The sequence below is a fragment of the Psittacula echo genome, assembly GCF_963264785.1.
Source record: "Psittacula echo genome assembly, chromosome: 1".
Lineage (NCBI taxonomy): Eukaryota > Metazoa > Chordata > Aves > Psittaciformes > Psittacidae > Psittacula > Psittacula echo.
Window position 1 is genome coordinate 77,507,976 of NC_137735.1, and position 26,179 is coordinate 77,534,154.

A 26,179-nucleotide genomic window follows, 5' to 3' on the forward strand; every position below is an offset into this window, starting at 1 on the left:
CAGTTCTTCAGAAGCCCCTCACAAGTACAACATTACAGCAGTGTATTAACGCCAAGACCTCCAAAGGTGGGTGCGGACTAGTGGGAGCCCCATGGTACCTAAGACACAGGAAGGCATGACACCCAGCCTGCCTACCTGGCAGCCGAGAGCAAGAACCAGCAAAGCGCTGTTTGATAATCCTGCTTGAGACAGAGATCACCATGGCAGAGCAGGACCTTTAGAGCAATAATGCCAAAAGCCCTAGGTGAGTAACAGCACTTAATTTTACCTTGTAAAAGGACAGTGAGGTGAGCAGAATTTCAAAGTTAGGCATTCACTGAACTAGCTTAAAAGTTCAAAGGAAAAAAGCTAGATCCTCATAAGGCTGAATGTTTCTGTACACAGATATGTGCCCACACAAACCCAGGCTTGCCTCTTAAGGACAAGAAAAGCAGGGCTGAGTGTGCAAGTGCCTGGAGGTGAGTCCACAGCATGGCCCTGGGGCCCAGCCAGGGCAGGGAGCATTGCAGTGGCAGTCAAAGACAGGAAAGATTTTGCCAGCAGTGGTGGATATGCTTAATGTGTTTTAAGAGCTTAGCAGCCTATTGAAATTAAAATGCAAACGCATTGTGCCAACATTTCCTATCTGCCAATAGGCCTGTGAACTGCCTTTTCCAGCTACCACTGTGCTCCCCTTCTCTCCTATCTGCCAAGCACAAACCTGCCCTCCATTTCCCTCACCAAAATACTTTTAACTGTCATTTACCACGGATGAGTGTGTGTGAAGATGATTTTGCTTGTGTTTAGATATATAGATTTAATTTTTCCCCCTGTTCTAATCCTTGAATTGCACATCTTCCCCCCTGTGAATCAGTCAGTGTTATCAATCAGTGGTATCACCCTGCTGTGACTGCACCATGCCTTAGGTTCAGCACAGGACAGGTGCTCTCACATCCTTCTCTTCTCAGGATTCCTCATCATGTGTTAGTAATCTCTATTACAGAGGAAAATGAGGCATGGTATTTTCTTACTGTCACCATCAAGTCTGGAGTGATTTATTCCTATCCAGTCTGTAACTGAATTAAGATCTTAATTACGCTTATGCCACTTTTTTCTTCTTTTCAATTAGGTACAGCCAAACCACGTATCTATGGGAAGGAGTAAGAAAGAGATAAAGAGCAGAAACAGTTTTTTCTGATCTGTACTTGTAGTACTGAAGCCTTAGTTAAGAACATCCTCTCAAAGGGATATCCAAGGGTTTTTTATTTTCTTTTTTATTAATGATAAGAATTTATTCCTCCCATAAACTTTAAGCCTGCTATGCAGTTACATGCTATGTCTAGGTTACATCCCTGGCTGTTGTGATTTCAACAGCTTGCAGCCACCGTGGTGTTGTGCCTGGGCACGGGGCTCCAGTGCAAAGTAAGCACTTAGCCATATGCCATGACTTGGTCATCAGCACCATCAGTTTGCTAGTGAGCTCCTATCCAGTCTCTTCCCAGAGTAAAGGTGACACATTAACCAGAGTGCTCTTGTACAGGAAACCTCAGTAATTCACAGAAATGTTTTTCCTGAGTGTTTCCTGGTGTTATTTTCACATCTGGCTTTCTAGAGTTCTTATTTAACTTATAAGACACCAGGAGATGGATGATACATTGCAGCAATGAGGTTTTGATGCCTGTAGCAAACACTGCTTCCCCCTAAACCAATACATCATAGTTAAATGGAGAATTAGTGGTGGTTTTGGCTGGTGGTACTGTACAGATGTCTGTCCTAGCTTTGCAACTCCAATCTTTAGGTGGAAAGGGTGAGCTCAGCTGCACCTCCATGTGTTTCCCCTAATCCATCCCATCTCTTTCCCACTCACATTTCACACACAGCAAAGGTTACACAGATTACAGGAGTTTCCCCCAGCAAATTAAAAGTTTGTACTAAACTCTCCTAAAATAGCAAATGATGCCATCAGGGAAGTGTAAATCCTTAACTTTTAGCAGTGAAGGGGTTTTTGTTTGGACTACTGTCAGCATTACCCATTTCTTTTCCTCTCACCTCAACCTGCCTCTTCAAAGGCTACATCTGTGTGGAAATGTGTAAGCTGGCTCTTCTGGGGACACCACAGCTGGGGCAACCCTTTCAGGCTTTCGGCTTTCCATGGTCTGAATTTAGCCAAAGCTCTTCATATGCTCTGTGTTGTGTGTGCGGGTAGGATTTCAATCCAAGTTAAATTCTAATGTTTATAGAATCATTGAGTCACAGAATGGTTTGGTTTGGAAAGGACCTTAAGATCATCTAGTTCCAGGCCACTGCCATGGGCAGGGATGCCTCACACTAGACCATGTCTCCCAAGGCTCTGTCCAGCCTGGCCTTGAACACTGCCAGGGATGCAGCATTTACCACTTCTTCGGACAACTTGTTCCAGTACCCCACCACCCTCACAGTAAAGAACTTCTTCCTTGAATCTAACCTGAACTTCCCCTGTTACACTTTAAACCCATCACCCCTTGTCCTATTGCTACAGTCCCTGATGAAGAGTCCCTCTCCAGCATCCTTGTAGACCCCCTTTGTCTGTAATCTAATTTCCTAATTCCTCTTTGTTGCAGAAGCGAGCTTCTGCAGCTTCCTTAGTGTTTATAAAATATACTATAGTAATAAATTAAACTTTTTTATTAATGAGTCTTAGGACTAAGTGCACGTTCCATGCCCTGCCCTATGGAAGCATGAAGCACTCCTTTCATTTCAGTCACCTGTTTACTGAGAAGCCAGTCTCTTGTAGTCATAACTAAATGCACTTCTTTCCACATTAACCTCATTATTTGAGTTCAGTCTGTGCTATCCTTTGGGAGAGAAGGAGCTCTGGCATGCAACTGTTTCAGTGTCCAAGTGGCAGACTTTCAAACACGCAACCCAGCTCTGGTCTGACAGCTCTCCCCAGTTAGGCTGACACTCTGTCCTTAGCCCAGCCTCGTGTGCACAGGTACTGCAGCACATATGGTACCTACCACCATGTGCTCTGCTGCAGCTCTGCAGGAATGGCAAGGGAGGTGAGAGTGGTGGGAGGGATTCTGCTCCAGCTCCAACATGGTGTGCTGTCACCTGGGGACACACTCTGTCCCACAGGCGTGTGTGGAAGAGAAGCAGCTGTCACAAGAAATTCAACCTAGTCTGAAGGAGAATGTCCTTCACTGGCAAGTGCAGTAGCACTTGAGATTTTCAGAAGGGTTTATGGGATGCAGAGCACTTCAGTGGGACTTGGGAGACTTTAAGTTCTTCTGTAAATCTCTTGCTTAACATTCGCATGTTGACATTTTCCACTTACAGGGCTCTTTGGCATTAATTTATAATGCTGCAATAGTTGGATTGCTGTTTTTAAAAGACTTTGAAATCAGGTTTGGTTAAGTACAGAGATTGAGCACATTCCAACTTCTGTTAGTTTTTGTTTGATTGTGGGGGTTTTTTTGTTGTTTTTATTGGCTAGATTTTATAGATGTGTTTCTTAACTAAATTTCTGTCTCTTTTCACATATTTTAATGAGTATGATATGATACTTATTAAAATATGATACTTGCAATATTCTGTATGCCTTCCTATGTTAATGGTGTATTAATATAGAGTCATAATGTCATAGAATGATTTGGGTTGGAAAGGACCTTAAGATCATCCAGTTCCACCCCCCTGCCATGGGCAGGGACACCCCACACTAGACCATGTCTCCCAAGGTTCTGTCCAGCCTCAGTGACTGCAACAGGATCAGTCAAGGAAAAAACCTCACCTTACTGATGGTAGCTTCTCTTATGTTTAGCTGAAGCATCCTGTTCACACCATTCTCAGAGTTTACACCTTTCAAGATTATGGAAGCAAAAAGCTTGTGCTGTTGGCTTGGCCACTCCGGTATGTCAGAGCACGTACTGGCATGTGGCTGTAGCCAAGCTGTGGAGCTCTCTCTTGAAAGGGACAATACCAACAGTGTTCTGTCTTAGTCCAGTGTAAGTGACAGCAGTGGGGCTTGAATTTTTGCACTGGCATCCTAACTGTGATTCACACACTGAACCCGTGGTTGGTTTGCAAAGGGGTAATTAGAAATGAGGACTTCTAGACAAGCAAAGTGAACAACAGATAGGGCTGTTCATTTCAGTAGGGCCTCCACATGCAAATGATTGATAGACTGGCTCCATTAAGTTCTGTTACAACTGGTACAAGACTCCTTATCAACATGCCTGGGGCATTTTAAAATGTGAAAAATAATTTAGCCCTTTACTAACTGCAGCTAATACATGTAAGGCAGTTTAAGATGATTCCCAAACCTATCTTTACTAATTTCACTACACTTGTTTGAAAATAGAATTTGAAATGGGCAACTAATTACAATAAAGAAACCTATATTTTATTTTGGCAAGTGAACTTTTTTTTTAAGTTTATAATTTAACAGTTTAGTCTTTCATTATGTTTTCAACTAGAAATAGCTGTCATCCTCCTCAGTGATAGGATCTACAAAATGCACCAGTCTACCCATACTGCAATTAAATTCATGCTGAAGTGTGCTGTGCCTCCAGCTTTGGAAGGTAATTGTGCACACCTCATTGCTTTTTACTTCTAAATGTTGTTGTGGTCATTTACCAGGTAATTTCAGAGACTAGTTCTAAATTACCAGTGATTTGAAAAAGTTGAAAACATTCACACCTAGCTAGAAGATGCCTCCTCCCCTCAATGGCAAATTAAATAGTCCTAGAACAGTGAGGAGAAGCACGTGCTTGGGAGCAGTCTCGGGCAGCAAAATGCTCACCATTCACTCCACTGAGTAACAACAGCAGTCACTGACTTCATGTTTGTATTGCAAACAAAGGCCTGCTCATTTCCTAAATTCACCAATTAGACTGATCACAGGGTTGTTAAATCTGACCTCCATTTAAATGCACTGTACCACTTCCCCACTTTTAAACAAGGATCTTTTTGTGGAGATTGTTCATTTTCTTTTTACTAAGTAACAAAATTGAATACTTCAGTCTTGAAATAGACTGGGAGGATGACTGCTGTTTCTTTCACATCCCTTAAAACCTTTTCTCCTCCTCTCACTGACATTTCTGAATGTCTCTTCATGCAGGGAGAAATCAGCAAGCTCAAAGCAGAGCGACCCTACACTGCATGACACCACCACCCCCCCAAACCTAGGCTGTTTATATAAAATAATAGTGGCATATATAAGATAATTGGTAGCTCTTTGGTTCACATTCCAGTGCTGCAAGGTGGGTCACTCATGCTGCTCTGGCTGTGCTGCTCAGGTCTGTCCTGCATTCCACTTGTGGCCTGTGTAAGCAATGGGTGCTTCTATATACACAGAAGCAGAAGACCAATTGGAAAACCCATGTTTTCCAGCAAGGGAAGTGACAAGAGGTGTTGTTTCAGTCAAAGGTAAGAACCTACACATTTGGCAGCCACTAGTCTTTTTTCATCTGTACTAGAGCAGTTTGTTAGTACAGGACAGTTTAAGCATTATCTAAGTATTCAAGGGCCAATTCCTAAATAAAGTGGAGGGGCTTCCTTCCTTCATTACAAACCTGCCAACTCTAGCACCACCTGGGCATGGCTATAGCATTGTAGCATAATAGAATGGTTCAGGTTGGAAAGGACCTTAAGATCATCCAGTTCCAGCCCCCTGCCGTGAGCAGGGATGCCTCACACTAGACCATGTCACCCAAGGCTCTGTCCAACCTAGCCTTGAACACTGACAAGGGTGGAGCATTCACCACTTCTTTGGGCAACCTGTGCCAATGCCTCACCACCTTCACAGTAAAGAACTTCTTTAGATCTAACTTCAACTTCCCCTCTTTCAGTTTGAACTCATCACCTGTTGTCCTATCACTACAGTCCCTGATGAAGAGTCCGTCTCTGTCACCCTTGTAGGCCCCTTTCAGATACTGGAAAGCTGCTTTGAGGTCTCCATGCAGCTTCTCTTCTCCAGGCTTGAACAGCCCCAATTTTCTCAGCCTGTCTTCACAGAGGAGGTGCTCCAGTCCCCTGATCGTCTTTGTGGCCTCCTCTAGACTTGCTTCAACAGTTCCATGTCCTTCTTATGTTGAGAACACCATAACTGCATACAGAGCTGCAAGCTCTGACAAGCCTTATATATGCTGCAAATGAAGAACCAGATGCTCACTCATTCCACAGCTCCTAAAAGTTAGTTTCACTGACTGAAATTGTCCTCAAGGGTGTTTCCTCCCAGTGTGTTAAAAAAAAAACAACAAACCAACACAAAAACCCAGAAGCTTTTCAAAAGGAAGCAAACATATATTTGTGGTGTGGCCTTTTTTTTTTTCAGTCGGCTGCTAGTTTTAAAGTATAGTATATGTTTAACATAGAACATGTAGAAAGAAAGAAAAAAATCCTGAATTACAAATATCACGTTCTTCTTAGAAAAAGATTCTACAGTGTGAAAATGGTCATTCAGAACAAAACTAAAGAAATAGTATATAGAAACATTTACAAAACTGGTTCTAGTTATTATCTTATATATATCCTGATGGAAACCTGAAGTAAGGCTGCTGCTGGGAGCCTCAGTCCTCCTGCTACAGAAACACCACAGCAAAAGGCAGCCCATACAGCTTCTGTCTATGCCATTAGTTTAACTATAAATTGCCCTTACCAAAGAGTACCTTTGGTGAAAGGAGACATGCTGCACACATGTCAGTCGCAAACAGATCCACTGCAATATCAGATCACAGTATAACCATGCTATGAACGGGCTGTGCATCAAACAGGTGCAAAACAAACTGTTCTATCTGAGAGGGTCTACTGGAAGGTCAGCCTCACCTCAAGGAACACTTACATGACAAGTAATAGAGTGGGCACTGTCTAGGCAAACACAAAGATGCTTCTTTGTGTTCTTTGGAACAGAACCCTTGATTCATCAGCCTTGGCAGGAATTGTGTTCAGCTTGGAGGTGGCTCCTTACCCCCTCTGCTCTTTCTCTAATGCAGGTTAGGCTGAATAAGGCACGTCAGCTTTTCTAACAGACTGACGTACTGATTTAATTAAAGTAATTTTTAAGCCAGATAATTCTGTTTTAAATTCTTAGCAGACAGTTATGTTCAATTTAAGAACTCTTTCATGGAGCACCTCCCGTATGATGACAGGCTGGGAAAGTTGGGGCTGTTCAGCCTGGAAAAGAGAAGGCTGCGTGGAGACCTCAGAGCAGCCTTCCAGTATCTGAAGGGGGCCTACAAGGATGCTGGGGAGGGACTATTCATCAGGGACTGTAGTGACAGGACAAGGGGTAACGGGTTCAAACTTAAACAGGGGAAGTTTAGATTGGATATAAGGAAGAAGTTCTTTACTGTGAGGGTGGTGAGGCACTGGAATGGGTTGCCCAGGGAGGTTGTGAATGCTCCATCCTTGGCGGTGTTCAAGGCCAGGTTGGATGAGGCCTTGGGTGACATGGTTTAGTGTGAGGTGTCCCTGCCCATGGCAGGGGGGTTGGAACTAGATGATCTTAAGGTCCTTTCCAACCTTAACTATTCTATGATTCTATGATTTTATACCTACCTCCTTAGGACAAATTGGTCCAAACTGCTGTCACCTAAGAGTATGCACAAAACTTATTTTTCTTGGGTTCAATGAAACTGATCTTAAACTAAAAAGAGTACAGAATAAGGAAATCTTTGCTTTTATTTTACAGTCTCTTAAATTACCAGATTCTATTCATCTGGACAGGGTGCTACAGAGCTCGAAGCACTGGCTCTGGGTACTGCCTGTTGGTCTGTGTCCAACATGGGCAGACCTGGACCATGATACTCTCTTTGGCTTTGCCAGGAATTTCCTTCCCTATGTTAGTGTTCAGCCTTTCCATGTCTCCAGATACAGAGCTGTACAGTTTAGAGGCCTTTCTCTTGAGGCTACCTAGGCCTGGCTAGGCAGCAATCCTCCAACGAGGTTACTGTGCTGCTGCTTATCAGTGCTCTGACTTGCAGCTCTTTGTTTTTATGACAAACAATACAGCAGACAATTAAAAACTAGTAACAGAAGCAAATGCTCACCTCTTCCTTTATCTATAGGAAAGAAACCATAGGAAGCTATTTCACACCTAAGTTTCTTTGAGCAGCAGATGACTGAATGGGAAGCAAAACGCCAAACCCAGTGGGATGACATTTGCATTCCTATATGCAATCAATATCATAGAATCATAGAATCATAGAATAGTTAGGGTTGGAAAGGACCTTAAGATCATCTAGTTCCAACCCCCCTGCCATGGGCAGGGACTCCTCACACTAAACCATGTCACCCAGGGCCTCATCCAACCTGGCCTTGAACACCGCCAAGGATGGAGCATTCACAACCTCCCTGGGCAACCCATTCCAGTGCCTCATCACCCTCTCAGTAAAGAATTTCTTCCTTATATCCAATCTAAACTTCCCCTGTTTAAGTTTGAACCCATTACCCCTTGTCCTGTCACTACAGTCCCTGATGAATAGTCCCTCTCCAGCATCCTTGTAGGCCCCCTTCAGATACTGGAAGGCTGCTATGAGGTCTCCACGCAGCCTTCTCTTCTCCAGGCTGAACAGCCCCAACTTTCTCAGCCTGTCTCCATACAGGAGGTGCTCCAGTCCCCTGATCATCCTCGTGGCCCTCCTCTGGACTTGTCCCAACAGTTCCATGTCCTTTTTATGTTGAGGACACCAGAACTGCACACAATGCTCCAAGTGAGGTCTCACGAGAGCAGAGTAGAGGGGCAGGATCACCTCCTTCGACCTGCTGGTCACGCTCCTTTTGATGCAGCCCAGGATACGGTTGGCTTTCTGGGCTGCGTGTGCACACTGCCGGCTCATGTTCATTTTTTCATCGACCAACACCCCCAAGTTCTTTTCCGCAGGGCTGCTCTGAATCTCTTCTCTGCCCAACCTGTAGCCGTGCCTGGGATTGCTCCGACCCAGGTGTAGGACCTTGCACTTGGCATGGTTAAACTTCATAAGGTTGGCATCAGCCCACCTCACAAGTGTGTCGAGGTCCCTCTGGATGGCATCCCTTCCCTCCGGCGTATCAACCGAACCATGTAGGGATTGGTTGTTAGGAGGGACAGGAACCAGCTGACCCTGGGGAGGTGCTTAGGTGGCAAATATAAGGAATTCTAACCGCAGTAAATCGTTGGTGACCCGCATTCCGTGAATGCTCTATGTCTCAGCCCTAGTTCGGAGGGAACTAGTGCTTCCGTCCCTCACCACACGAGTAGCGAGAAACTACAGAACCACACAGCTTGGTGTCATCGGCAAACTTGCTGAGGGCGCACTCAATCCCACTGTCCATGTCACCAATAAAGATATTGAACAAGACCGGTCCCAACACTGATCCCTGAGGGACACCACTCGTTACCGGTCTCCAGCCGGACATTGAGCCATTGACCGCAATCCTAAATAACCTTCAATACAAGCTGACAGATTAAAGGCATCATTCGGTCCAAACTTTTTCTGAGCAAACTGAAACAAAATGCAATGGAAGGTGACCATCACCAATGCAAAACTGTCCTTCGGTAGGTTTATCTGTTAGGTCCTGCCAGTTTGTCTTCAGTCTAGAACACAGGAGCAGGGAGAATTTATCTGAATACCACAACAGGATGAAGCAGCTCCTATTTAGAGAGAAGGACTAAGACGGGACATGGCAGATTTCATTGGCAGTTGATATGAAGGACATCATTGCAGGTGCCTGTGCTCCCCACTGAATCTTCCACTTCAAGATCTATTAGTGCCAGCAGCAAACATAAAGCTCTAGGTACCATCCTTACTATGTCTCTTCCTCCTCCCCCCTTCTTTCTCTTTCTCTCTCTCTCTCTTTTTTTTTAGTGCACTTCCAGATAAATGCCAATCATTTGGCCAGGGCTAACTCACAGAAGGTACAGCAGGCACAGATGGTACTAATGCATAAATGTAATCTAGCAAAAGTATGCCAACACCAACCCAGAAAAGGTTCCAAGTAACTGCAGTGCACTTACAGGAATACAGTGATTGGCAAGGTGAAAGCTGAGATATGCAAGAGCTTACTGTTCCCAAATTAACAATAGAAATTTTACAATAAATGAGCATATTTATTTATTAATTTAGAAAATGCACTTAAACCAAGATCTCCTTGCATATGTATAATAAAGGCTTACTAAAAGCCAAACTCATTATACTGGTTATACTGATTTTAGTAAAATAAGGAGAAAGGGGAAGATGGAAACTGGAAACCAGAACCAAATCCAGCTCCATACACCCCTTCCCCTGTGTTTCTTGGGAGAGCTCCTACGAGGAAAGATGGGCAGTGCAAGGGCACTTGTAAGTCAAGTGATGCAGCGACTGAAGCTAATCCCATGCGAGTGGCTTTCCAGACCATACCTGCCCTATCCTTCCGCAAGATTCAGAGCCTAAAAACATCCACACCAAATCCTTTTTTCAGTAGTAGCTGGTAATGTACACTTAGGAAAAACGTACAGGCAAGAAAACAAATGCAGTTTGGCAGTGTCCCCATGGGACACTTCTCCCAGCTTCTAGAGAACACGAGATCTCCTCTAAAGACATCTGCTGCAGGATGTCCAATGAAGAAAAGGTATTTCAGAGAGCACAGACTTCACCCCACATTCCCCTGTCCACAGGGAAGGAAAGAGTACCACTTCTGCACTACTCAAATAGTATCTCCTTGCTGTGCACGCATCCTAGAGGCTGCCAGCACCATGGGTGCTTCTCCCAGCTGCTTGGTAGTACTGAAAAGGAGCCTGCGATAGACACCACACTGTCATAATACAATCTGAGGACCAGCTTCTAATCTTATTCCCATGAGTTTTATGCTGCTGACTTTAAAAGAACTGTTCCTGATTTCCAGCAAGACACAGGAGATCAGAAGCAGTGCCTAAAAATCAAGGGAAGCTGGTGTGACGCTAGTACATCCAAGTGAATTGTTAGCAAATGCCTTGCTAAGGTTAAGTAAGGAGAGTATTGCTAGCTGTCAAGACAATACAGGACAAATGTCCTAAATTACTGACCTCTTGGCAAAGAAATACTACAGAAACGTGCTGCATGTGTGCTACCCATTGTCTTGCTTGCTGTCATTACTTCTTGCAAGAGAACTCTCACTCTGCTGGCTACTGACCAATACTCACCTGCCGTCAAGTAAGAGCTTTGCTATTCAAGGGCTGCTCTGACCTTCGCCTGCTGTGAGTAGCTACTACAAGTAGCTACAAAGCACTGTGTCCCCTAGCAGCATCTCCTCTGTGGTCTGTAATGTTCAGATGCGAAATTCAGCTTTAGTTTTGTATGCAGGGGTGCAGGCATGGAGCCCTCATTTCTAACAGTTTGTATTCCTGGACAGAGGCAATAACTCCTACTTCAAAGGCTAGACAGATGTAGAAATGCACCCTGGCATTTCATCTGGGTCCCCGTTGATTAGCATTAGAAATCAGCACTTGTTATTATAAGGGAAGGGTTGCAGCCATGTACAGTGGATCGTGGGTCAATGGCTAGGGCTTCAACCAGCAGTCATGCTAGCAACAACCACCATAAATTAGCACTGTCTGAAATATGCCTGATGTACAGTTAATAGACATCATTGCTAAATGAGAGCAAGGCAGACTGACAAAGACACGCATAAATATAAATCAGACAGCTCCATAGCTTCTCCTCTCTCGTAACCCAGGAGGTCTAAATCAGATGTAGAGCAGGTCACGCAGTAGATCCTGCGGTCATTTTAATGATGGTGTTGTGTGAGGGTTTGGCTTTCAGAAAGGATTTGGGCCTTCATCCAATGTAGGGAATTCTGGAGCTGCCACTTCTAACACTGCTCTAAAAGGAGAAGGGCTTTTGTTGGCAGGAAGCGGAGGAAGGAGGGGGGAGGGAGATGTCCAAGTATCTGTGAAGTTTATGGCTACTAATCCATTTGAATTAAAACAAAAGCCTAATGATATGCTGTGGGGTTTTGTCTGAAGGAAATAGAGCTGACTCAGGGATGTGTACTCCTTGTACCATGGGTTGAGGGATGGAGGAGCAGTTTGTCACCCAAGCTTGTTCCTGGGCCCAGTGGTCAGGGTCATTAATGCTCAATTCTTTCCCACTGCAAAGGATCCAGTGGTGAGTAAGGCTGTGAAGGCTTTGGCTGGTGAAGTGACAGCTGGATCACAGTGGCATCTAGAGGACCACATGCAGTGGTCCCTGCCTGGCTCTGTTTTGCTGTTTGCAGAGCCATCACCATCAGAGACAGAGCTGCGCCCTCACACCGTGCTGGGGCCTTTTAGTCTTCCTCCTGAGAACCCACTTAAACACTATCTATATCTTCAGATTCATATTTTCCCACAGAATTATAGAATGGTTTGGATTGGAAAGGACCTTAAGATCATACAGTTCCAACCCCCTGCCATGGGCATGGGTGCCTCACACTAGACCGTGTCGCCCAAGGCTCTGTCCAACCTGGCCTTAAGCACTGCCAGGGATGGAGCATTCACCACTTCTTTGGGCAACCTGTGCCAGTACCTCACCACCTTCACAGTAAAGAACTTCTTTAGATCTAACTTCAACTTCCCCTCTTTCAGTTTGAACCCATCACCCTTTGTCCTATTGCTAGAGTCCCTGATGAAAAGTCCCTCTCTAGCATCCTTGTAGGCCCCCTTCAGATACTGGAATAAAGCTCTGAGGTCTCCACGCAGCCTTCTCTTCTCCAGGGTTAACATCCCCAACTTTCCCAGCCTGTCTTCACAGAGGAGGTGCTCCAGTCCACTGATCGTCCTTGTGGCCTCCTCTGGAGTTGCTCCAACAGTTGCATGCCCTTCTTATGTTGAGGACACCAGAACTGCAGACAGTGCTTCAAGTGAGGTCTCACGAGAGCAGAGTAGAGGGGCAGGATCACCTCCTTTGACCTGCTGGTCACACTCCTTTTGATGCAGCCCAGGATACAGTTGGTTTCTGGGCCAAGTGGAATTTTTTCCTCACAATAACTGTGTCATAATTATTTTTAAATCATTTACATAGCATTCTGCAGTCTGGGGTGGCTTCTCTCTTTACACATAATTATCATACGCCAGTCAGATACCACAAAATCTTAATGGGCCAGGTTTTTTGATAGGGTAGAAATGCCATGTTACTGCTCTGTCACAACCTAGAACACAATCCAAGGATGACATACAGACCTTACAGCTGTGGAGTGTCTGCTTCTTGTACTCATGAGCCATCTGAAGATGACAGCATCTCTTCAAAAAAGCCCTGGTTAGAGAAGTCTATTGAGAAAAGGAGACAGGGAAGTATTGGTAGAGGAGGGAGATTTTAGGAGGGGCTTGAAGGGTGGTCATGGTGGAGGAAAAAAGTAATTTGAAAAGAACATTTCTTCTGACAGTTACAGTTTATCTGTTGATAGCTCTTATTTCAGAGAAAGATAAATTGCATTCTTCTCACTTGGAGTAGCTGCACGGAGTGAAGGGAAGAAGGAAGAATAATAGAGATGTCTGACTTTGCTTTAGAGATGCCATCTCTAGAAACTGTATATTTCTGATCATCTTGGTATTTTTAGATGAAAAAGACCCCAAAGTACCAGATTTTGATGTTTGTTGGTCTTAGTGGGTTTAAAATCGTGCTGTTTCTGACTTTACAAGGCTTTAAATGTGATGCATCTAGTAGCATTTTCTCTCTCTTTTCTTCCTAAAAAAGATGTAGAGGACTGAAGGAGTCATTTAGGATGCTCACATGAGGAAACCACTTAAGATCAGGCCTGCTATTAATTTGGCTGGAGTCCTCCTGTAACATAAAAGGGATCCCCAGTAATATTTACTCCTGACAAAGATTAATCCCACAGTTTTAAGAGAGTTCAAAGAGCCAGGAGGACAATTCTCAAGACAAAACTCCTCTCTTGTTCCACAGCCCAGAGGAAACTCAGGAAGAGCTCTTGAAGCTTCACCTGGAAATGAGTGTTAGAATCTCACCACCCCAGTTTGTCTCCTGAGGAGAGGGAGCTCTCTCAGTGACCGCCCAGCCTATCACTGGGGATGATGGGAGAAGTGGTGTCCTGGTTCTTGTACCCACGTGAGCAATTGAGTGCCAGCACAGGGTTAGGTGCAGGATGGGATGGCTGCCAGCACAGGGATCACTTTCCCTCTGGCAGTGAGAACAAGCTGGATCTGCCTTCCAAGGCATAATTAGACCTGAAGGAGAAAAGCCCTCCATTGGCAGGCGCCTGCAATGGGGAAACAAGATCGTGTCCTTCAGGAAAAAAGGGTCAAACTTGCCAGGCCGTGGAGGCAGAAGTTCTGTGTGCAAGGGAGGCTTATTGCCAAGGGGTCAGATGGAGAGCATTCCAGAGAACCTGTGCTAGAGAAACAGGGACACTCCAGGCCATTTCCACATCCTTTCCTTTTGCATAAGCAGTGCTTGCCTTGTATGAGGAAAACAACAAACTCCTGCCCTCTAGAGACAGGAGACCTCCAGCTCTGCTGAATAAAATATTTGCCACAACCTCCTTTTGAAGCAGATGCTACAAATGCATACAGTTTTATTCTCCCCTAAGGCCCACACAACCGGCTCGGCAGCTCATTGCGCTCTCCACTCCCAGACCTGGAAGGCCAACTCGCAGGAGGGGCAGCTTGTCACAACCACTGTATTTCAAGGCAGTAGTTTATTTCCAGAACTGCTGAATAAAGCAGTCACAGAAAATTTGGCAAAGGAAGATAAATCTCTCCCTTCCTCATTACCAAAACCTGTTTAGGCAGGACAGCAAAATGCTTGTGCTAGCTGAGCACTTGCTTGCTTTCCCTTCCCTGGCTGCCTGCATGCCTCTGCAACCCACTCATCATCTCATCTTTCTTGAAAAACCAGGCTCCCTGGCGTGTAAATGACAGTGACTTGGAATTTCAAAGGTGGGAAAACAGTGTTTTAAGTCTCTTCCTGCATCTTTCCTCTCCAGTACCAGGAGTCTTGGCAGAAGCATTCCTTGCAGTGCCACACAGGATGCTGAGCTACCAAATCCCTTCAGTACTGGGTTTCAGAAGGTTACAACCACTGGTAAACATGTGCTTCAAAGATTTTGCTCACTGTAGCAACTGTGCCCAAATGTCCATATGTCCAGTTACAAAATAAGCATTATTAGTGAGATCAAAAGCTGTTGTTAATAGCATTTTCTCAAAGCCTTCAGTGTTACTAAAAATACAACAGATAATACCTCTTGACTCCTCAGTACGGTGCACCCAGTGTTTTCATTTACATCTAAGCCAAGTGGCTCCAAAGCAGACAGCAAGCCCTGCCAGATGATATAGTAACACTTGATAGATGTGTGTAGGGAACGTTTGCTCCCAACCTTTAGCAAACCACGTCAGCACAAGATCTGCTAAAACACTTGAGAAAACCCAGCACACCAGAACTTACAACGGTGTTCATCAGTGGTGACCTGCTGTACATATCAATGGGTTTAAGATACCCACAGGGTTTCCTACCACAAATGAATACTTACTGCATATGTTTATATTAAGCTGAAAGCCTGACGTTGATGGCTACAACCGAGCTGCATATTTTGGTGTAAGAAATACTTGTTTGACACAGCAGCAACAGGCTTCTGGCCATCCATGATATATCTTACGTATTTACAGTGCATCATTAAAATACCTATTTTGAACCTATTACTGAAAATTTTGTTTTGTTGGCCTCTGTAATACCGTGCAGAAAGAGAGGAGCTACGTTTTAAAAGAAATTAGTCCCGTCCTCCTCTGCACTTCACTTACTTGCAAGTCCAGTATGACCAAGGGACAGACAGGGGCTGCCGAGTCAGACTTGGCTCCTGAGGCACCTGTAATAGTGCTGGCACGTGTAAGTTCCTCTAAGCAGTCTTTTTCTGAGGCAGATGATGGCAGGGTTGATTGTGAAACTCCTGTTCTTCAAATTCAGATGTTGTGGCTTGTGAAAGTTCACCTACAGGGCCACTAAGATTGCTCCCAAAGATCATGAAGTTCATGCACAGATGCTGAGGAGGCTTATTTACAAAAATATGAAGACAATAAAAAAGTTCTGTGCCTTTCCACTTAGGTCAGATTACCTGCAAATACTGCTAGAGTGAAAAAAATAAGATCCTTCTTAGGGTAAAAATATATAATGCCATTCATCTGTAGTTTGTTTCTTTGTATTATGATGTTGTAACTTTAAGAGGATTTTGAGCCCATCTGATCATTGTTTTTGGGGTTCTGAGCTTATCTCACCTCTGTCAGTGACATTTCAGTCATCAGTTAAGTAATTTTGAAGAGAAAGCCTATTTGGACAAGCCCTAGAAATGATCCTGATGTCTGTGTCAGTAGTGATGGGCTCTGTAGCAATAACACCAGTTCAGATCATTCCTCTAAGAGATTCATTGCTGATTTATTCTGTGAAAAATGATACCTCCAGCAGTCTACAGCACTGCAAGTCATCTTTTCCCAGGTGCTAAATATCTACCACCACAGTGTGGGGCAAAGATGCCAAGTGAGACTTCCTCTGGGATGTCACATGGTGAGACACGGCCATGGAGACCCATCACGGAGAGGAAGGCCTTGGGCAGTAATTTGACATGAGCAAAGACAGGAAATTCTGACAACTTAGAATGGGGTTTGCTGAGGTTTTATGGGAAGATAAACCTGAAATAAAGACCAGGCATCTGCAGAGATGGGGCTTGAGCGCTAAGATACAGGTTTCTGTTAGCAGGGCTGTAAAGCCAGTTCAAAGTTATTACCACGTTCTGAGCTTCTTGGGTCTCTGAGACAAAGGATTACCTGATGGCCAGTTTGAATCTCTGAGCACTGCTTCGAGCTGCACAGGACATGGGTGGGTCAGCAACCCCTCTCTGAAGTAAGCATATAAGTCACCTTTTTTAATATATATATAATATATATATATATATAAACTTCAGCTGTATGCTCCAGCTTGTCAACATACATTTATGAGGTGAGCATAATATTATAATGGTTATAGCAGTGAAATACATCCTGAGCCAGGGAGCTAGTAAAGAGAAGCATGGGTGTTAATGCCAGTGGAATTCTAATGCCCAGGAGATGGGGCAAGGTGACATTACCTCCAGTTAATGTTGCTTTTGATGGCTACAGTGAGGGGAGATCCCTGAGAACCCTTTCTAATGGCTGTAGACAGCAGGGCATGAGCTGCTTCCCTGTTCCAGTCAGTGGTACCAGCTCTGCCGTGGGATTCTTCCAGTAAGAAAAGAACTCCTTCCTGTTCAGCCCTTGTTACAGGGTGCTACGGGCCAGCCTCTCAGCACCTGGTTTGAGTCACTGGCAGTTTTATTCCATTAAAAGGAGCTTTTATTGTTAAAACTGCACGAGTGTGTGGGTCAGGAGCATGGGAAGGAGGAGTTCATTATCCCCGGTAAGTGTTATACTGGGAGTTAATGATTTCAGAGAGGCTTGGGAAGCAGGAAATAGCCTGTTCCCTTGCATTAGCAAAGGAGAAAAGGTTTGCACAGTCTTGCTTTACTGAAAGGGCTACAGGGAAGAACTCCATACACTCATCTTAGATTCCTTATAGAGAGGCAGATGGCAGGCTGGGCAACAAGGAAAGTAAGAGTAAGAAGAAAGAGAACCGGGTAAACCAGATTCTCATCTGGTGATCCAGACTGCACCAACAGTCTCGGCAGCCTGTTGTGAGGAACTGTGGTGAGAATACAGCTTCCTGGTGAGCAGCTAACAGGCTAATGGCAGTGCACCCATCACAGAGATGAAAGATGCTCTGATAATGCTGTGGAGATGCGGCCAACACTAATGACATTGCTAAATGACGTTGTCTCAGGAGTGACATTATTCTAGAGCCCTCCCCTTCCTCATAGCTCTGTGGGCACTGATCAGTTGGGGTGGAGGGCACAGAGCTCACATGTGCCATATAACTGACACACCCCCAAAGGGTATATTCTCTTTATGGGGATACTGCAGCTGGGGGTAGAAGCACACGATCCTCAGCTTCTGCTGGTATGTCAAACAGTGGAGGATCTTGATCCTTCAAGGTCAAAATGAGCCAATCATCTTTGACAACATTGTGTATTATAGGTGGTAATGGCCAATATGGTCTAGTGTGAGGTGTCCCTGCCCATGGCAGGGGGTTGGAACTGGATGATCTTAAGGTCCTTTCCAACCCAAACCATTTTATGATTCTGTGTAATACAGCTGTTCTGGACAGAGCTGTAAGTGCTCCTTTGGAAAATGTGGTTATTCTTACCACTGAAGTTGGATGCTGAACAATTCAGCCCTGTACAAGGAACCTTTTCCTATACATACAATTATGTAGCATGTTAAAGAAATTAAGTCACACACAAGGACAAGGTATGGATGGGCTGTTACAAGTACCTGACAGTGCAGTGCAAGCTGGGTGGCCGGGTATCACCACATCCCATCTCACACTCCTTGGGGTGCCCTTTCTGAATTGCTGAAGAATAATACAAGTGAGCCCAACTACCAAAGGAAAGAATAGCCAGGACAGTGAGTTGAAGGTAATAATATATTAAAAGCTGACTCTTTAGATCAGTGACCACCCAGCAGCAGCCAGCTGCTTAAAAGCTAAGTGAATGATTCAAGTCCTGTCTGAGTTGTCCTTTCAACTTTCCGTGTTGTATGGGTGGCAGTTCATAGGTAGCCTGAGCCTATTGGCTTAGTAGCATTTGGAGGAAGGCTGTGATGAAGGATCCACAGCCTCACAGGAGATAGATCATGTCTCACTGAGACCCTTGTGACAGCATCCAGAAGTTGATGCTGGGTTCAAGGTTTTAGATAAGAGAACCCCAGTCCCTTAAATTACATCCTTTCAGACAAGTACACAACACAGTAAAGGAGGGCAGAGCCCATATATCCCTATCTCTGTATTTGTCTCTCCTGGGAGGGGATTTTTTCTACTGACCCTGCTGTATGGAGACAACTCCCGTATTTCACACAGAGCTCAGGGAATGCTTGCATAACCCATTGTTTAATTACTCTAGTCCTAAACCACTAATTCAGTTCAATTTTGTACAGACTACATGTTGGTATTGTTAAGGTTTATGATCCAGTGATTTACAAGGCACGATACATCAGATTTCAAATTGGTTGTATTGACTGTTTAATTGAATATGGGGACATGAGGGCAACGTTAGTGCAAACTGGTGGATCACAGCAGTGCTGCGATGGTGGTAATTCACTGGTGTCATCAGTTACACAGTACAAGCATGTTAGAGTTGTGAAGGCCAGAACCAGACCGATGAACCTAAATAGTGCTTCTGTTTAACTACACAGTCTTTCTTGTTGAGATTAATCAGAAGAAAAATGTAATATTCAGTTTCTAAAGGCTGGTCTTAATGATGAAATAGCTATCGCTACACAGGAGGTTTTCAATTCATTCCAGGAACGAATTGACTTACACACTGTCCATCTTCTTCTCAAAACCGCCTTGCATGAAGACAGTGATACAGGTTGCACCTAGTTCATATTGGTTTGATCCTTAGGATATAAAAATCAGTCTTTTTATCTTCTGCCTACTTCAGTTTGCCCTTCTAGAATGTGAATGGTTTAAAAGCTCACTTAAATTAGTTATAGTGTATGTGTTATTACCTGTTACTGTCTGGTATGGACAGTGGTTGGATAGCTGGTATTTCTTAGGTGCTGTCAGATTCTCCTATTAATGGTGTTTTGTCTGCATGACAACAAACAATTCCTTCTTTTTCTTCTTCCTCCCCTGTTAAGTCCTTGAGTAAGGAGTTTGGGCCAGAGACCATGGGAGATGAGCGGGGAACCAGAATGGGAATTGTTCATTTAAGGCTCTCCTCTGTCCTTGCTATGTCTGGAACCACTCATCCTGGAAGCAGAAACCCTCTAAAGCCAGCATTTAGGGGAAAGTGTTATGTACATGAAACCAACTATGGAAAGTACCTCCCATATGAAGACAGGCTGAGAAAATCAGGGCATTTCAGCCTGGAGAAGAGAAGGCTGCGTGGAGACCTCAGAGCTTTATTCCAGTATCTGAAGGGGGCCTACCAGGATGCCGGAGAGGGACTCTTCATTAGGGACTGTAGCAATAGAACAAGGGCTGACGGGTTCAAACTTAAACAGGGGAAGCTGAAGTTAGATCTAAAGAAGAAGTTCTTTACTGTGAGGGTGGTGAGGCAGTGGCACAGGTTGCCCAAAGAAATTGTGAATGCGCCATCCCTGGCAGGGTTCAAGGCCAGGATGGACAGAGCCTTGGGTGACATGGTCTAGTGTGAAGGCGTCCCTGCCCATGACAGGGGGGTTGGAACTGGATGATCTTAAGATCCTTTCCATCCAAAGCGTTCTGTGATTCTGTAAGCATACTGAGAGAGAGGCTTGTTGGTAGACATAGATATTTTTTCCTAAGAAATAATAATATGAAATCTACAGATGATAACTGTGCAAGTTAAGACTTAAACTGCAAGCCTGGAGAGAGCTCAAAGCCCTGTACTTGAAAGCTTGAAAGCTATTTCTGAATGCACTTCATGTGTAGGTATTGTGAACTCAGGCACCCTGTCACATCCCATTACCTAAATGTAAAAGCGGTTCTGTCCTTTGTTGGCGTGCTGTATTTGCTGTTCCATTAATGACATGGCAGTGTTCCCTACCTTCTCATTAATTAGCACTTTTCAGTGTATTTTCCAAGATCCTGATTTCAGCTCTGTCCTCTGTGAGCATCACACTGCACACAAAAAATGGCTGCTTACACAGAAGACTTTGTTTCATTTGAAATCTGTCACCCTCCAGTGTTCTTAAATAAGTAAAGTTAGAAGGAGTTGCCAGTACAGAAATTCACAGAGGCTGTAGCACAACCTAGTCATGCATCACATCTATTGACTAACCTAATGCCTGTGGGGAGGGTCAGAGTGGACCTGACTCCACCTCTGGTAGAAAGGAAGAAAAGATGTATCACAGAAACATCTCCCCAAAAGCTTACTAGAGTGTGGCAGAGAAGATGTGTTTAGAACAAAACACAGTGTCTTTTTCTTAATTCTAGTGAAAGCCATGACCTGTAACTACTAAGACATCACCTCTAAGTTAATTTTAAGGCTTAACAATTTCTCAATTTATTTTGGAACAGGTTTACTTTCCCTTTCCTCATTAATCCCCCTTATATTGTTACAAAATCATCTACCACGCTCATGGTCAGCCTTTAGAAGACGATGCACACTCCAAAACTGTAGGGCACTTACGACAGAGCACCTGGCCAGCAGAGCAGGACTCCATGCTACAGACCTGCATGTGCCAGACCTTATCTTTGATTCTAGGGATTATTTCAGACTTCGGGTAAAGTGCTGAGCCACTAAATGAGTAATAGCCCAACACCAAAATAAGTAATAGCCCAAAACTCCTCTGAACTCGGGCACTGGTAACTACCATTAAAGAACAGTGAGAGAGCTACGAACAAAAGTAGAAACGTTGTATCAATGAGTAAATTGTAATACTAATGAAAGCAGACAGGAACTACTGCGATTCCTCACTACCTGTTTTCTGCCAGAGTTTTGCAGTCTTGATTTTCCATTGTGGCATTACCTTGGGTGTGAACATCCTTACTGTCAGGGTTCATTTAACATCGATTCTGTTGTCACAAGTGCTCAAGCTGCACAGCATTTCTGTATTTTATGCTCCAGAAACACTTTGCTTCTACCACAGAACTAATTTTAATATGTTTAAATAAAAAAAAAAAAAAAAAACCTCCACAAAAACACAAAACAAGCAAATGAAAAGGTGCATAAAGATGTCCAGGCCTTCAAAGGAACCTCTTGGCACTAGTGATCTCTTCTGCATTAATTATATGGATGGTAGCAGCCAGAAGTTTACAGCACCCACCTATTCACTAGTTTTAATTATTATACGTGTGACAGAAGTAGAATCAGTAGTAAAGTGTTAGGAAAATAACTGCCCTGATCAGAACACTGCCCCTTCCATGCCAGTCATGTGCAGATGCCAGCTGAGACTTGCCCGAACAATGCCAAATAGCTCTGTGTACCATCATGCTCTGTGTTAACCAAAGCATTTAGGTTTTTACATTATAACATCAGGTTGAATAAATAAATAAATAGAAGGAATATGAAATTCAGCCCTAATTGCTTTTGATAATTCCATAATCTCTGAGCTTTAAGAAGAAAGCAGTAATTTTCCCTGAACCACCTATCTTTGAAAAGAAACAAGGATTCAAAGCATAACCACAGCTGCCTGTTCCAGTTTACTTGGCTTCATCTTTGACAGGTCTCTTCTAAATTGCTTTACAGACACAGCAATTTCAAAGTTCTTAAGTAGGAATCAAAGGGACAGAGAACAAAAAACACACGTGGCTTCTTTCCTTTTAAGGGACTTGCACATGAAATCCCTCTAAAGCATGTGAAACTTGCAGCCCTACATGCCTTTGTGGATGTCTGCACAGTCCAGAGACAGCCACTGCTACTGCAGACCCAGTTAAGGAGTCACAGCTTCTCACAGGCCACTGAGGTAGGATTCTGTGTTCCAAGGCCCACTCCATGGAGACTTTGTGATCCATGGAGAACCTCACACCAGAACATGCAGTACTACCAGCATGCACTCTGTCCCACACACACTGTCATAAAAGTCCTTAATACTTGCATGTCATGTCTTGAAGAATGGCTTTCTCCAAAGGTGGAGAGGTCCTCCATCACAGAGCTCTTCTCATCCCAGAGAGAAAAGGTGCTAGGTCCCGCTGCTGTGCCCAAGAGAGCTGTTGAACAAGAGGAGCTGTTCTCTTGGGAGCACACCCTGCCTCAAAAACTCACTATCACTTTAGGCATTTAAATAAGCCACTTGGAATTTTCAGAGCTTTACCCAAATGAATAAAAAGGGCTGATGATTTTTGCTAGTGGATTTGTTCCATTCATCTACACCAAAAGCTGTCAAGATTGATCTGGGCCTGTTTATGGGAGAATGGTATTTACTTGAAAATAATATCAGGAGAAACCACTTTTCGTTTTGGTGCACAGCAATTTTAAGGCATGTAAGAACAGAGTTTATAGATACAGAGCTTGGGTTATTGCTAATAAAACACTGTTTCCAATCAGCAGCAGCTCTGCTAACCAACAGTCACATTCCTCTGTGCTATGTGAGGGTTTGGCTGAGGGGGAGATCTTTGGGGAGGATCTGCCTTTGCCATGATCTTTCTTTACCATGGTTAGAAAGGTTTGAGTTTGCTCACTGCAGTTACTGAGATTTTGTAAATGAGCCTCACAGAAGACCTGAGAGCATTCAAAATGTGCTTTACTAACATTGTAAATTTGTGAGTCAAATGTAGTGCCTCACTCTGGATAATTTCCATTAAATCTTAAAAGGTTTTTCATGGATATATTATTTGCACAAACACTGGAATTTAAATAACAGCTATCTAATATTCAGCATTCAAACATCTCGGTTGCATGTATTACTCCACCAATAAGAGCTTCTCTTCTCTTTTCCCCCCATCAGGGCCGATGTATCAACTTCACCCGAGTTCAGTCTCAGTAGAGGAGAAGAAGGTATCAGGAGGAAAGACGGCCACATTGCCACTTTTCAACCGAGCAGAGAGAACTAAGCACTTGCTCACCACATTCCTTGGACCACCTTCAAGCCCAACCCATAAGGCTTCCATGTTCCCCATACAGGAGCCGGCATCACCGTTATGAGCTCTTGTACCTTACCCCAGCATGTCGATGCTCTGTGACTGGCGAGTGCCAAGCAATGAAGCCTTGACTTGCAATGCCCATGTTTCTCCAGAACACACAAGGGAGAGGACACAGACACCAAAGATGATCATGTTTTTCTAGTTGTGGTATTTTACGTTTTTTTTTCTTAAGGACTACAAATTCTCAGGATGCAATGTGCTTTTAGCAATGATGCTGAGTTTCTCCAGTGCAGAGAAGGCACGTGGTATTTAAACAGGGACTACTAGCTAAGGGCAGGGTTAAAACCTCCTACCAGGCTAAGCAAGAGCTGAGTGCCTTACAGCCATGTCAGATCACAAACCCTTGCAAGTGAGTCTCCATCGCATTGTGCCTTACAGGAACCTTCTGACTGGAAATCTTGTCACTCTAACACTGAAAAGTGCACACGCATGACAAAATGTAGACAGGGTGCCTCGAGGTATTGGTAGCAAGCAAGACTTTGCCCTTTAGTTTTTGAAGACACCTTTCTTTCATTATGCACCCGGGACAGGGAGAAAATTAATAGAGCGTTATTCCATGGGAAGACAGCCTGTAACCAGGGATCATGAGCACAGTTTGAGGGACTGATGCTTCAAGACCTTGACGCTGGGGCTGGTGGTTTTTCCCCCCTTTCCTGCATTCACAGTTCAGTAGCGCATAAAACATCATCATCTATAAACATACCTAGCAGTCCTAGAGCTTAGCTGTTTTTAATCTTTTCTTAGATTAAAAAAAGCAGTAGCCACTAAACTGGTATCTCAGGGTTCTCCCCCACCCCCAAATCTCCAAGGGCTCTTCAGCGTCACAAGCCAGCAACTCTCTTTGCATGAGAATTTCAAAGTTTAATTAATATAATTAAAGGCAACAGCAAGCAGCAGCCTGTGAAGATTTTGCTCATCTTTTTTATGCCTTTTGACATTGAATGACCTATTACTGTATGTGCATTACTGGGTTTTCAAGGGGGCACTGAGCACTGGTTAGGATTCAGCAGTGGAAAAAAGACCTCCTTCCATCAATGGAAAAATTAAATGTAGGGGATGCAGGCTATCAGAAACCATTGACAATGTATGTATTCTAATTTTTTAGAAAAACCAGTGTCGTGTCACGTCGACGATGCCAAATTATGTTAGAGTGAGCGGAAACACTGTGGGGGAGGAAGGAGGGAGCAGCTGAAGAAAAAGGCTCAAATGATCCAGTCACTTTCGATACTGTACTTCAGATGCAGAATGGATATTCGAGTCGAAACCTGACAAAGCACGCCCGCTTTGATGGGAACTGGTATAGACAATGACCAGTGGCTGGGTCAGTGGGATGTCTCTCTGTGAGCAGGGAGGCTTATCAAATGACACTAAAAATAAGTTCAGCAACCGTCACGTTGGAGGGGAAAAGGCGAACATTTCACATTTGGTGGGCACAAACAAGCGCAAGATGGAAAGAGCAATGTGAAGCATCCTGGTCTAATTTTCTCCTTTGTGCTCCTCATTGGAATTGCAAGGGACAGAAATAAGTCTCTTGGTTGATGTCCGAATTTGTGGCACTGCCCAAAGAAGCCTTTACATGTATCCACTCGCTTACCTCTTTTGCTTGACTTTATTTATGTCACTGGTAGCCTCATCATCAACAGCCATGTGTGCACATCAGACTATAAATAAAATTATTGGCTAAGTTTCTGGCATTATTCCCTCTTCTTCCTCTCCACCTAGCCTCCTATCCTCATTTTGCCAGGTCACCCTCGATACCAGCTCCAACAGACCACTACCCTGTCCAACACCGGCTGATACAGCAGGTACCATCCGTCACATTCCCAGGTCAATCCAGTGCCCACAGATATGGCTCATCCTTCCTCTACCTCATGAAACTGCACCTTTGATCCCACCAGCTGTTGGCTGGGGACAGTGCAACCTACCTGCATAAAAGAGGTTGGTTTCATCCATGGTGCCCAACCATCCACAAGTCTTTGGCTTGTTTCAAGCCACCTCTGTGTGCCTTCCAGCTGCACTCAAGATGGAGAACCAAACTGGGCAGGTTTGCTAGGACACAAGTGAGGTTCTGTACCACTCCTTCAGACACTGAGGCAGCAGAAACAGCCTATGATCAGACACCAAGTTAAAACCCTGCTGCCTCTTACTTACCTTCCCTCCATTTGTAATGCAAACACACCACTTGCTGTGGGCTAAGGCTGGAATTGCCAGCCTGCATTTTGAGCAGTGTGTTGTTCAACAGGAATCATAGAATCAACCAAGTTGAAAAAGACCTTTACAATCAAGTCCAACCATTCCCCCAGCACTGCCAAGGCCACCATTAAACTATCTCACTGAAGGCCTCGTCTACACAGCTTGTGAACACTTTCAGGAAAGGTGACTCCACCATTCCCTGCCAGCCTGTTCCAATGCCTGATCACCCTTTTGGGGAAGAAATTGTTCCCAATATCCAATCTAAACCTGCAGATGAAGAGGATTTCTTCCTTTCGCATGTATCTGCTGTCTCTCAAAAGAATATTTGTAACTAGGCCAGCCAGAGAAATAGAAATCCACTCATCATAGAATCATAGAATCATAGAATAGTTAGGGTTGGAAATCATCATTTG

The 26,179-nt window shown here is 44.2% G+C and overlaps 1 protein-coding gene across 1 annotated transcript in view; it reads left to right on the forward strand.

Annotated features, from left to right (window-relative positions):
• Positions 1-25,199, forward strand: part of ANTXR2 (ANTXR cell adhesion molecule 2) — a 103,401-nt gene extending 78,202 nt beyond the window's left edge. Inside the window, exon 17 of the mRNA XM_080630991.1 lies at positions 23,378-25,199. Coding sequence (XP_080487117.1) covers positions 23,378-23,416 — 39 coding nt within the window. The 3' untranslated portion in view covers positions 23,417-25,199. The remainder of the gene's footprint in view (positions 1-23,377) is intronic.
• Positions 25,200-26,179: the final 980 nt, after the last annotated feature.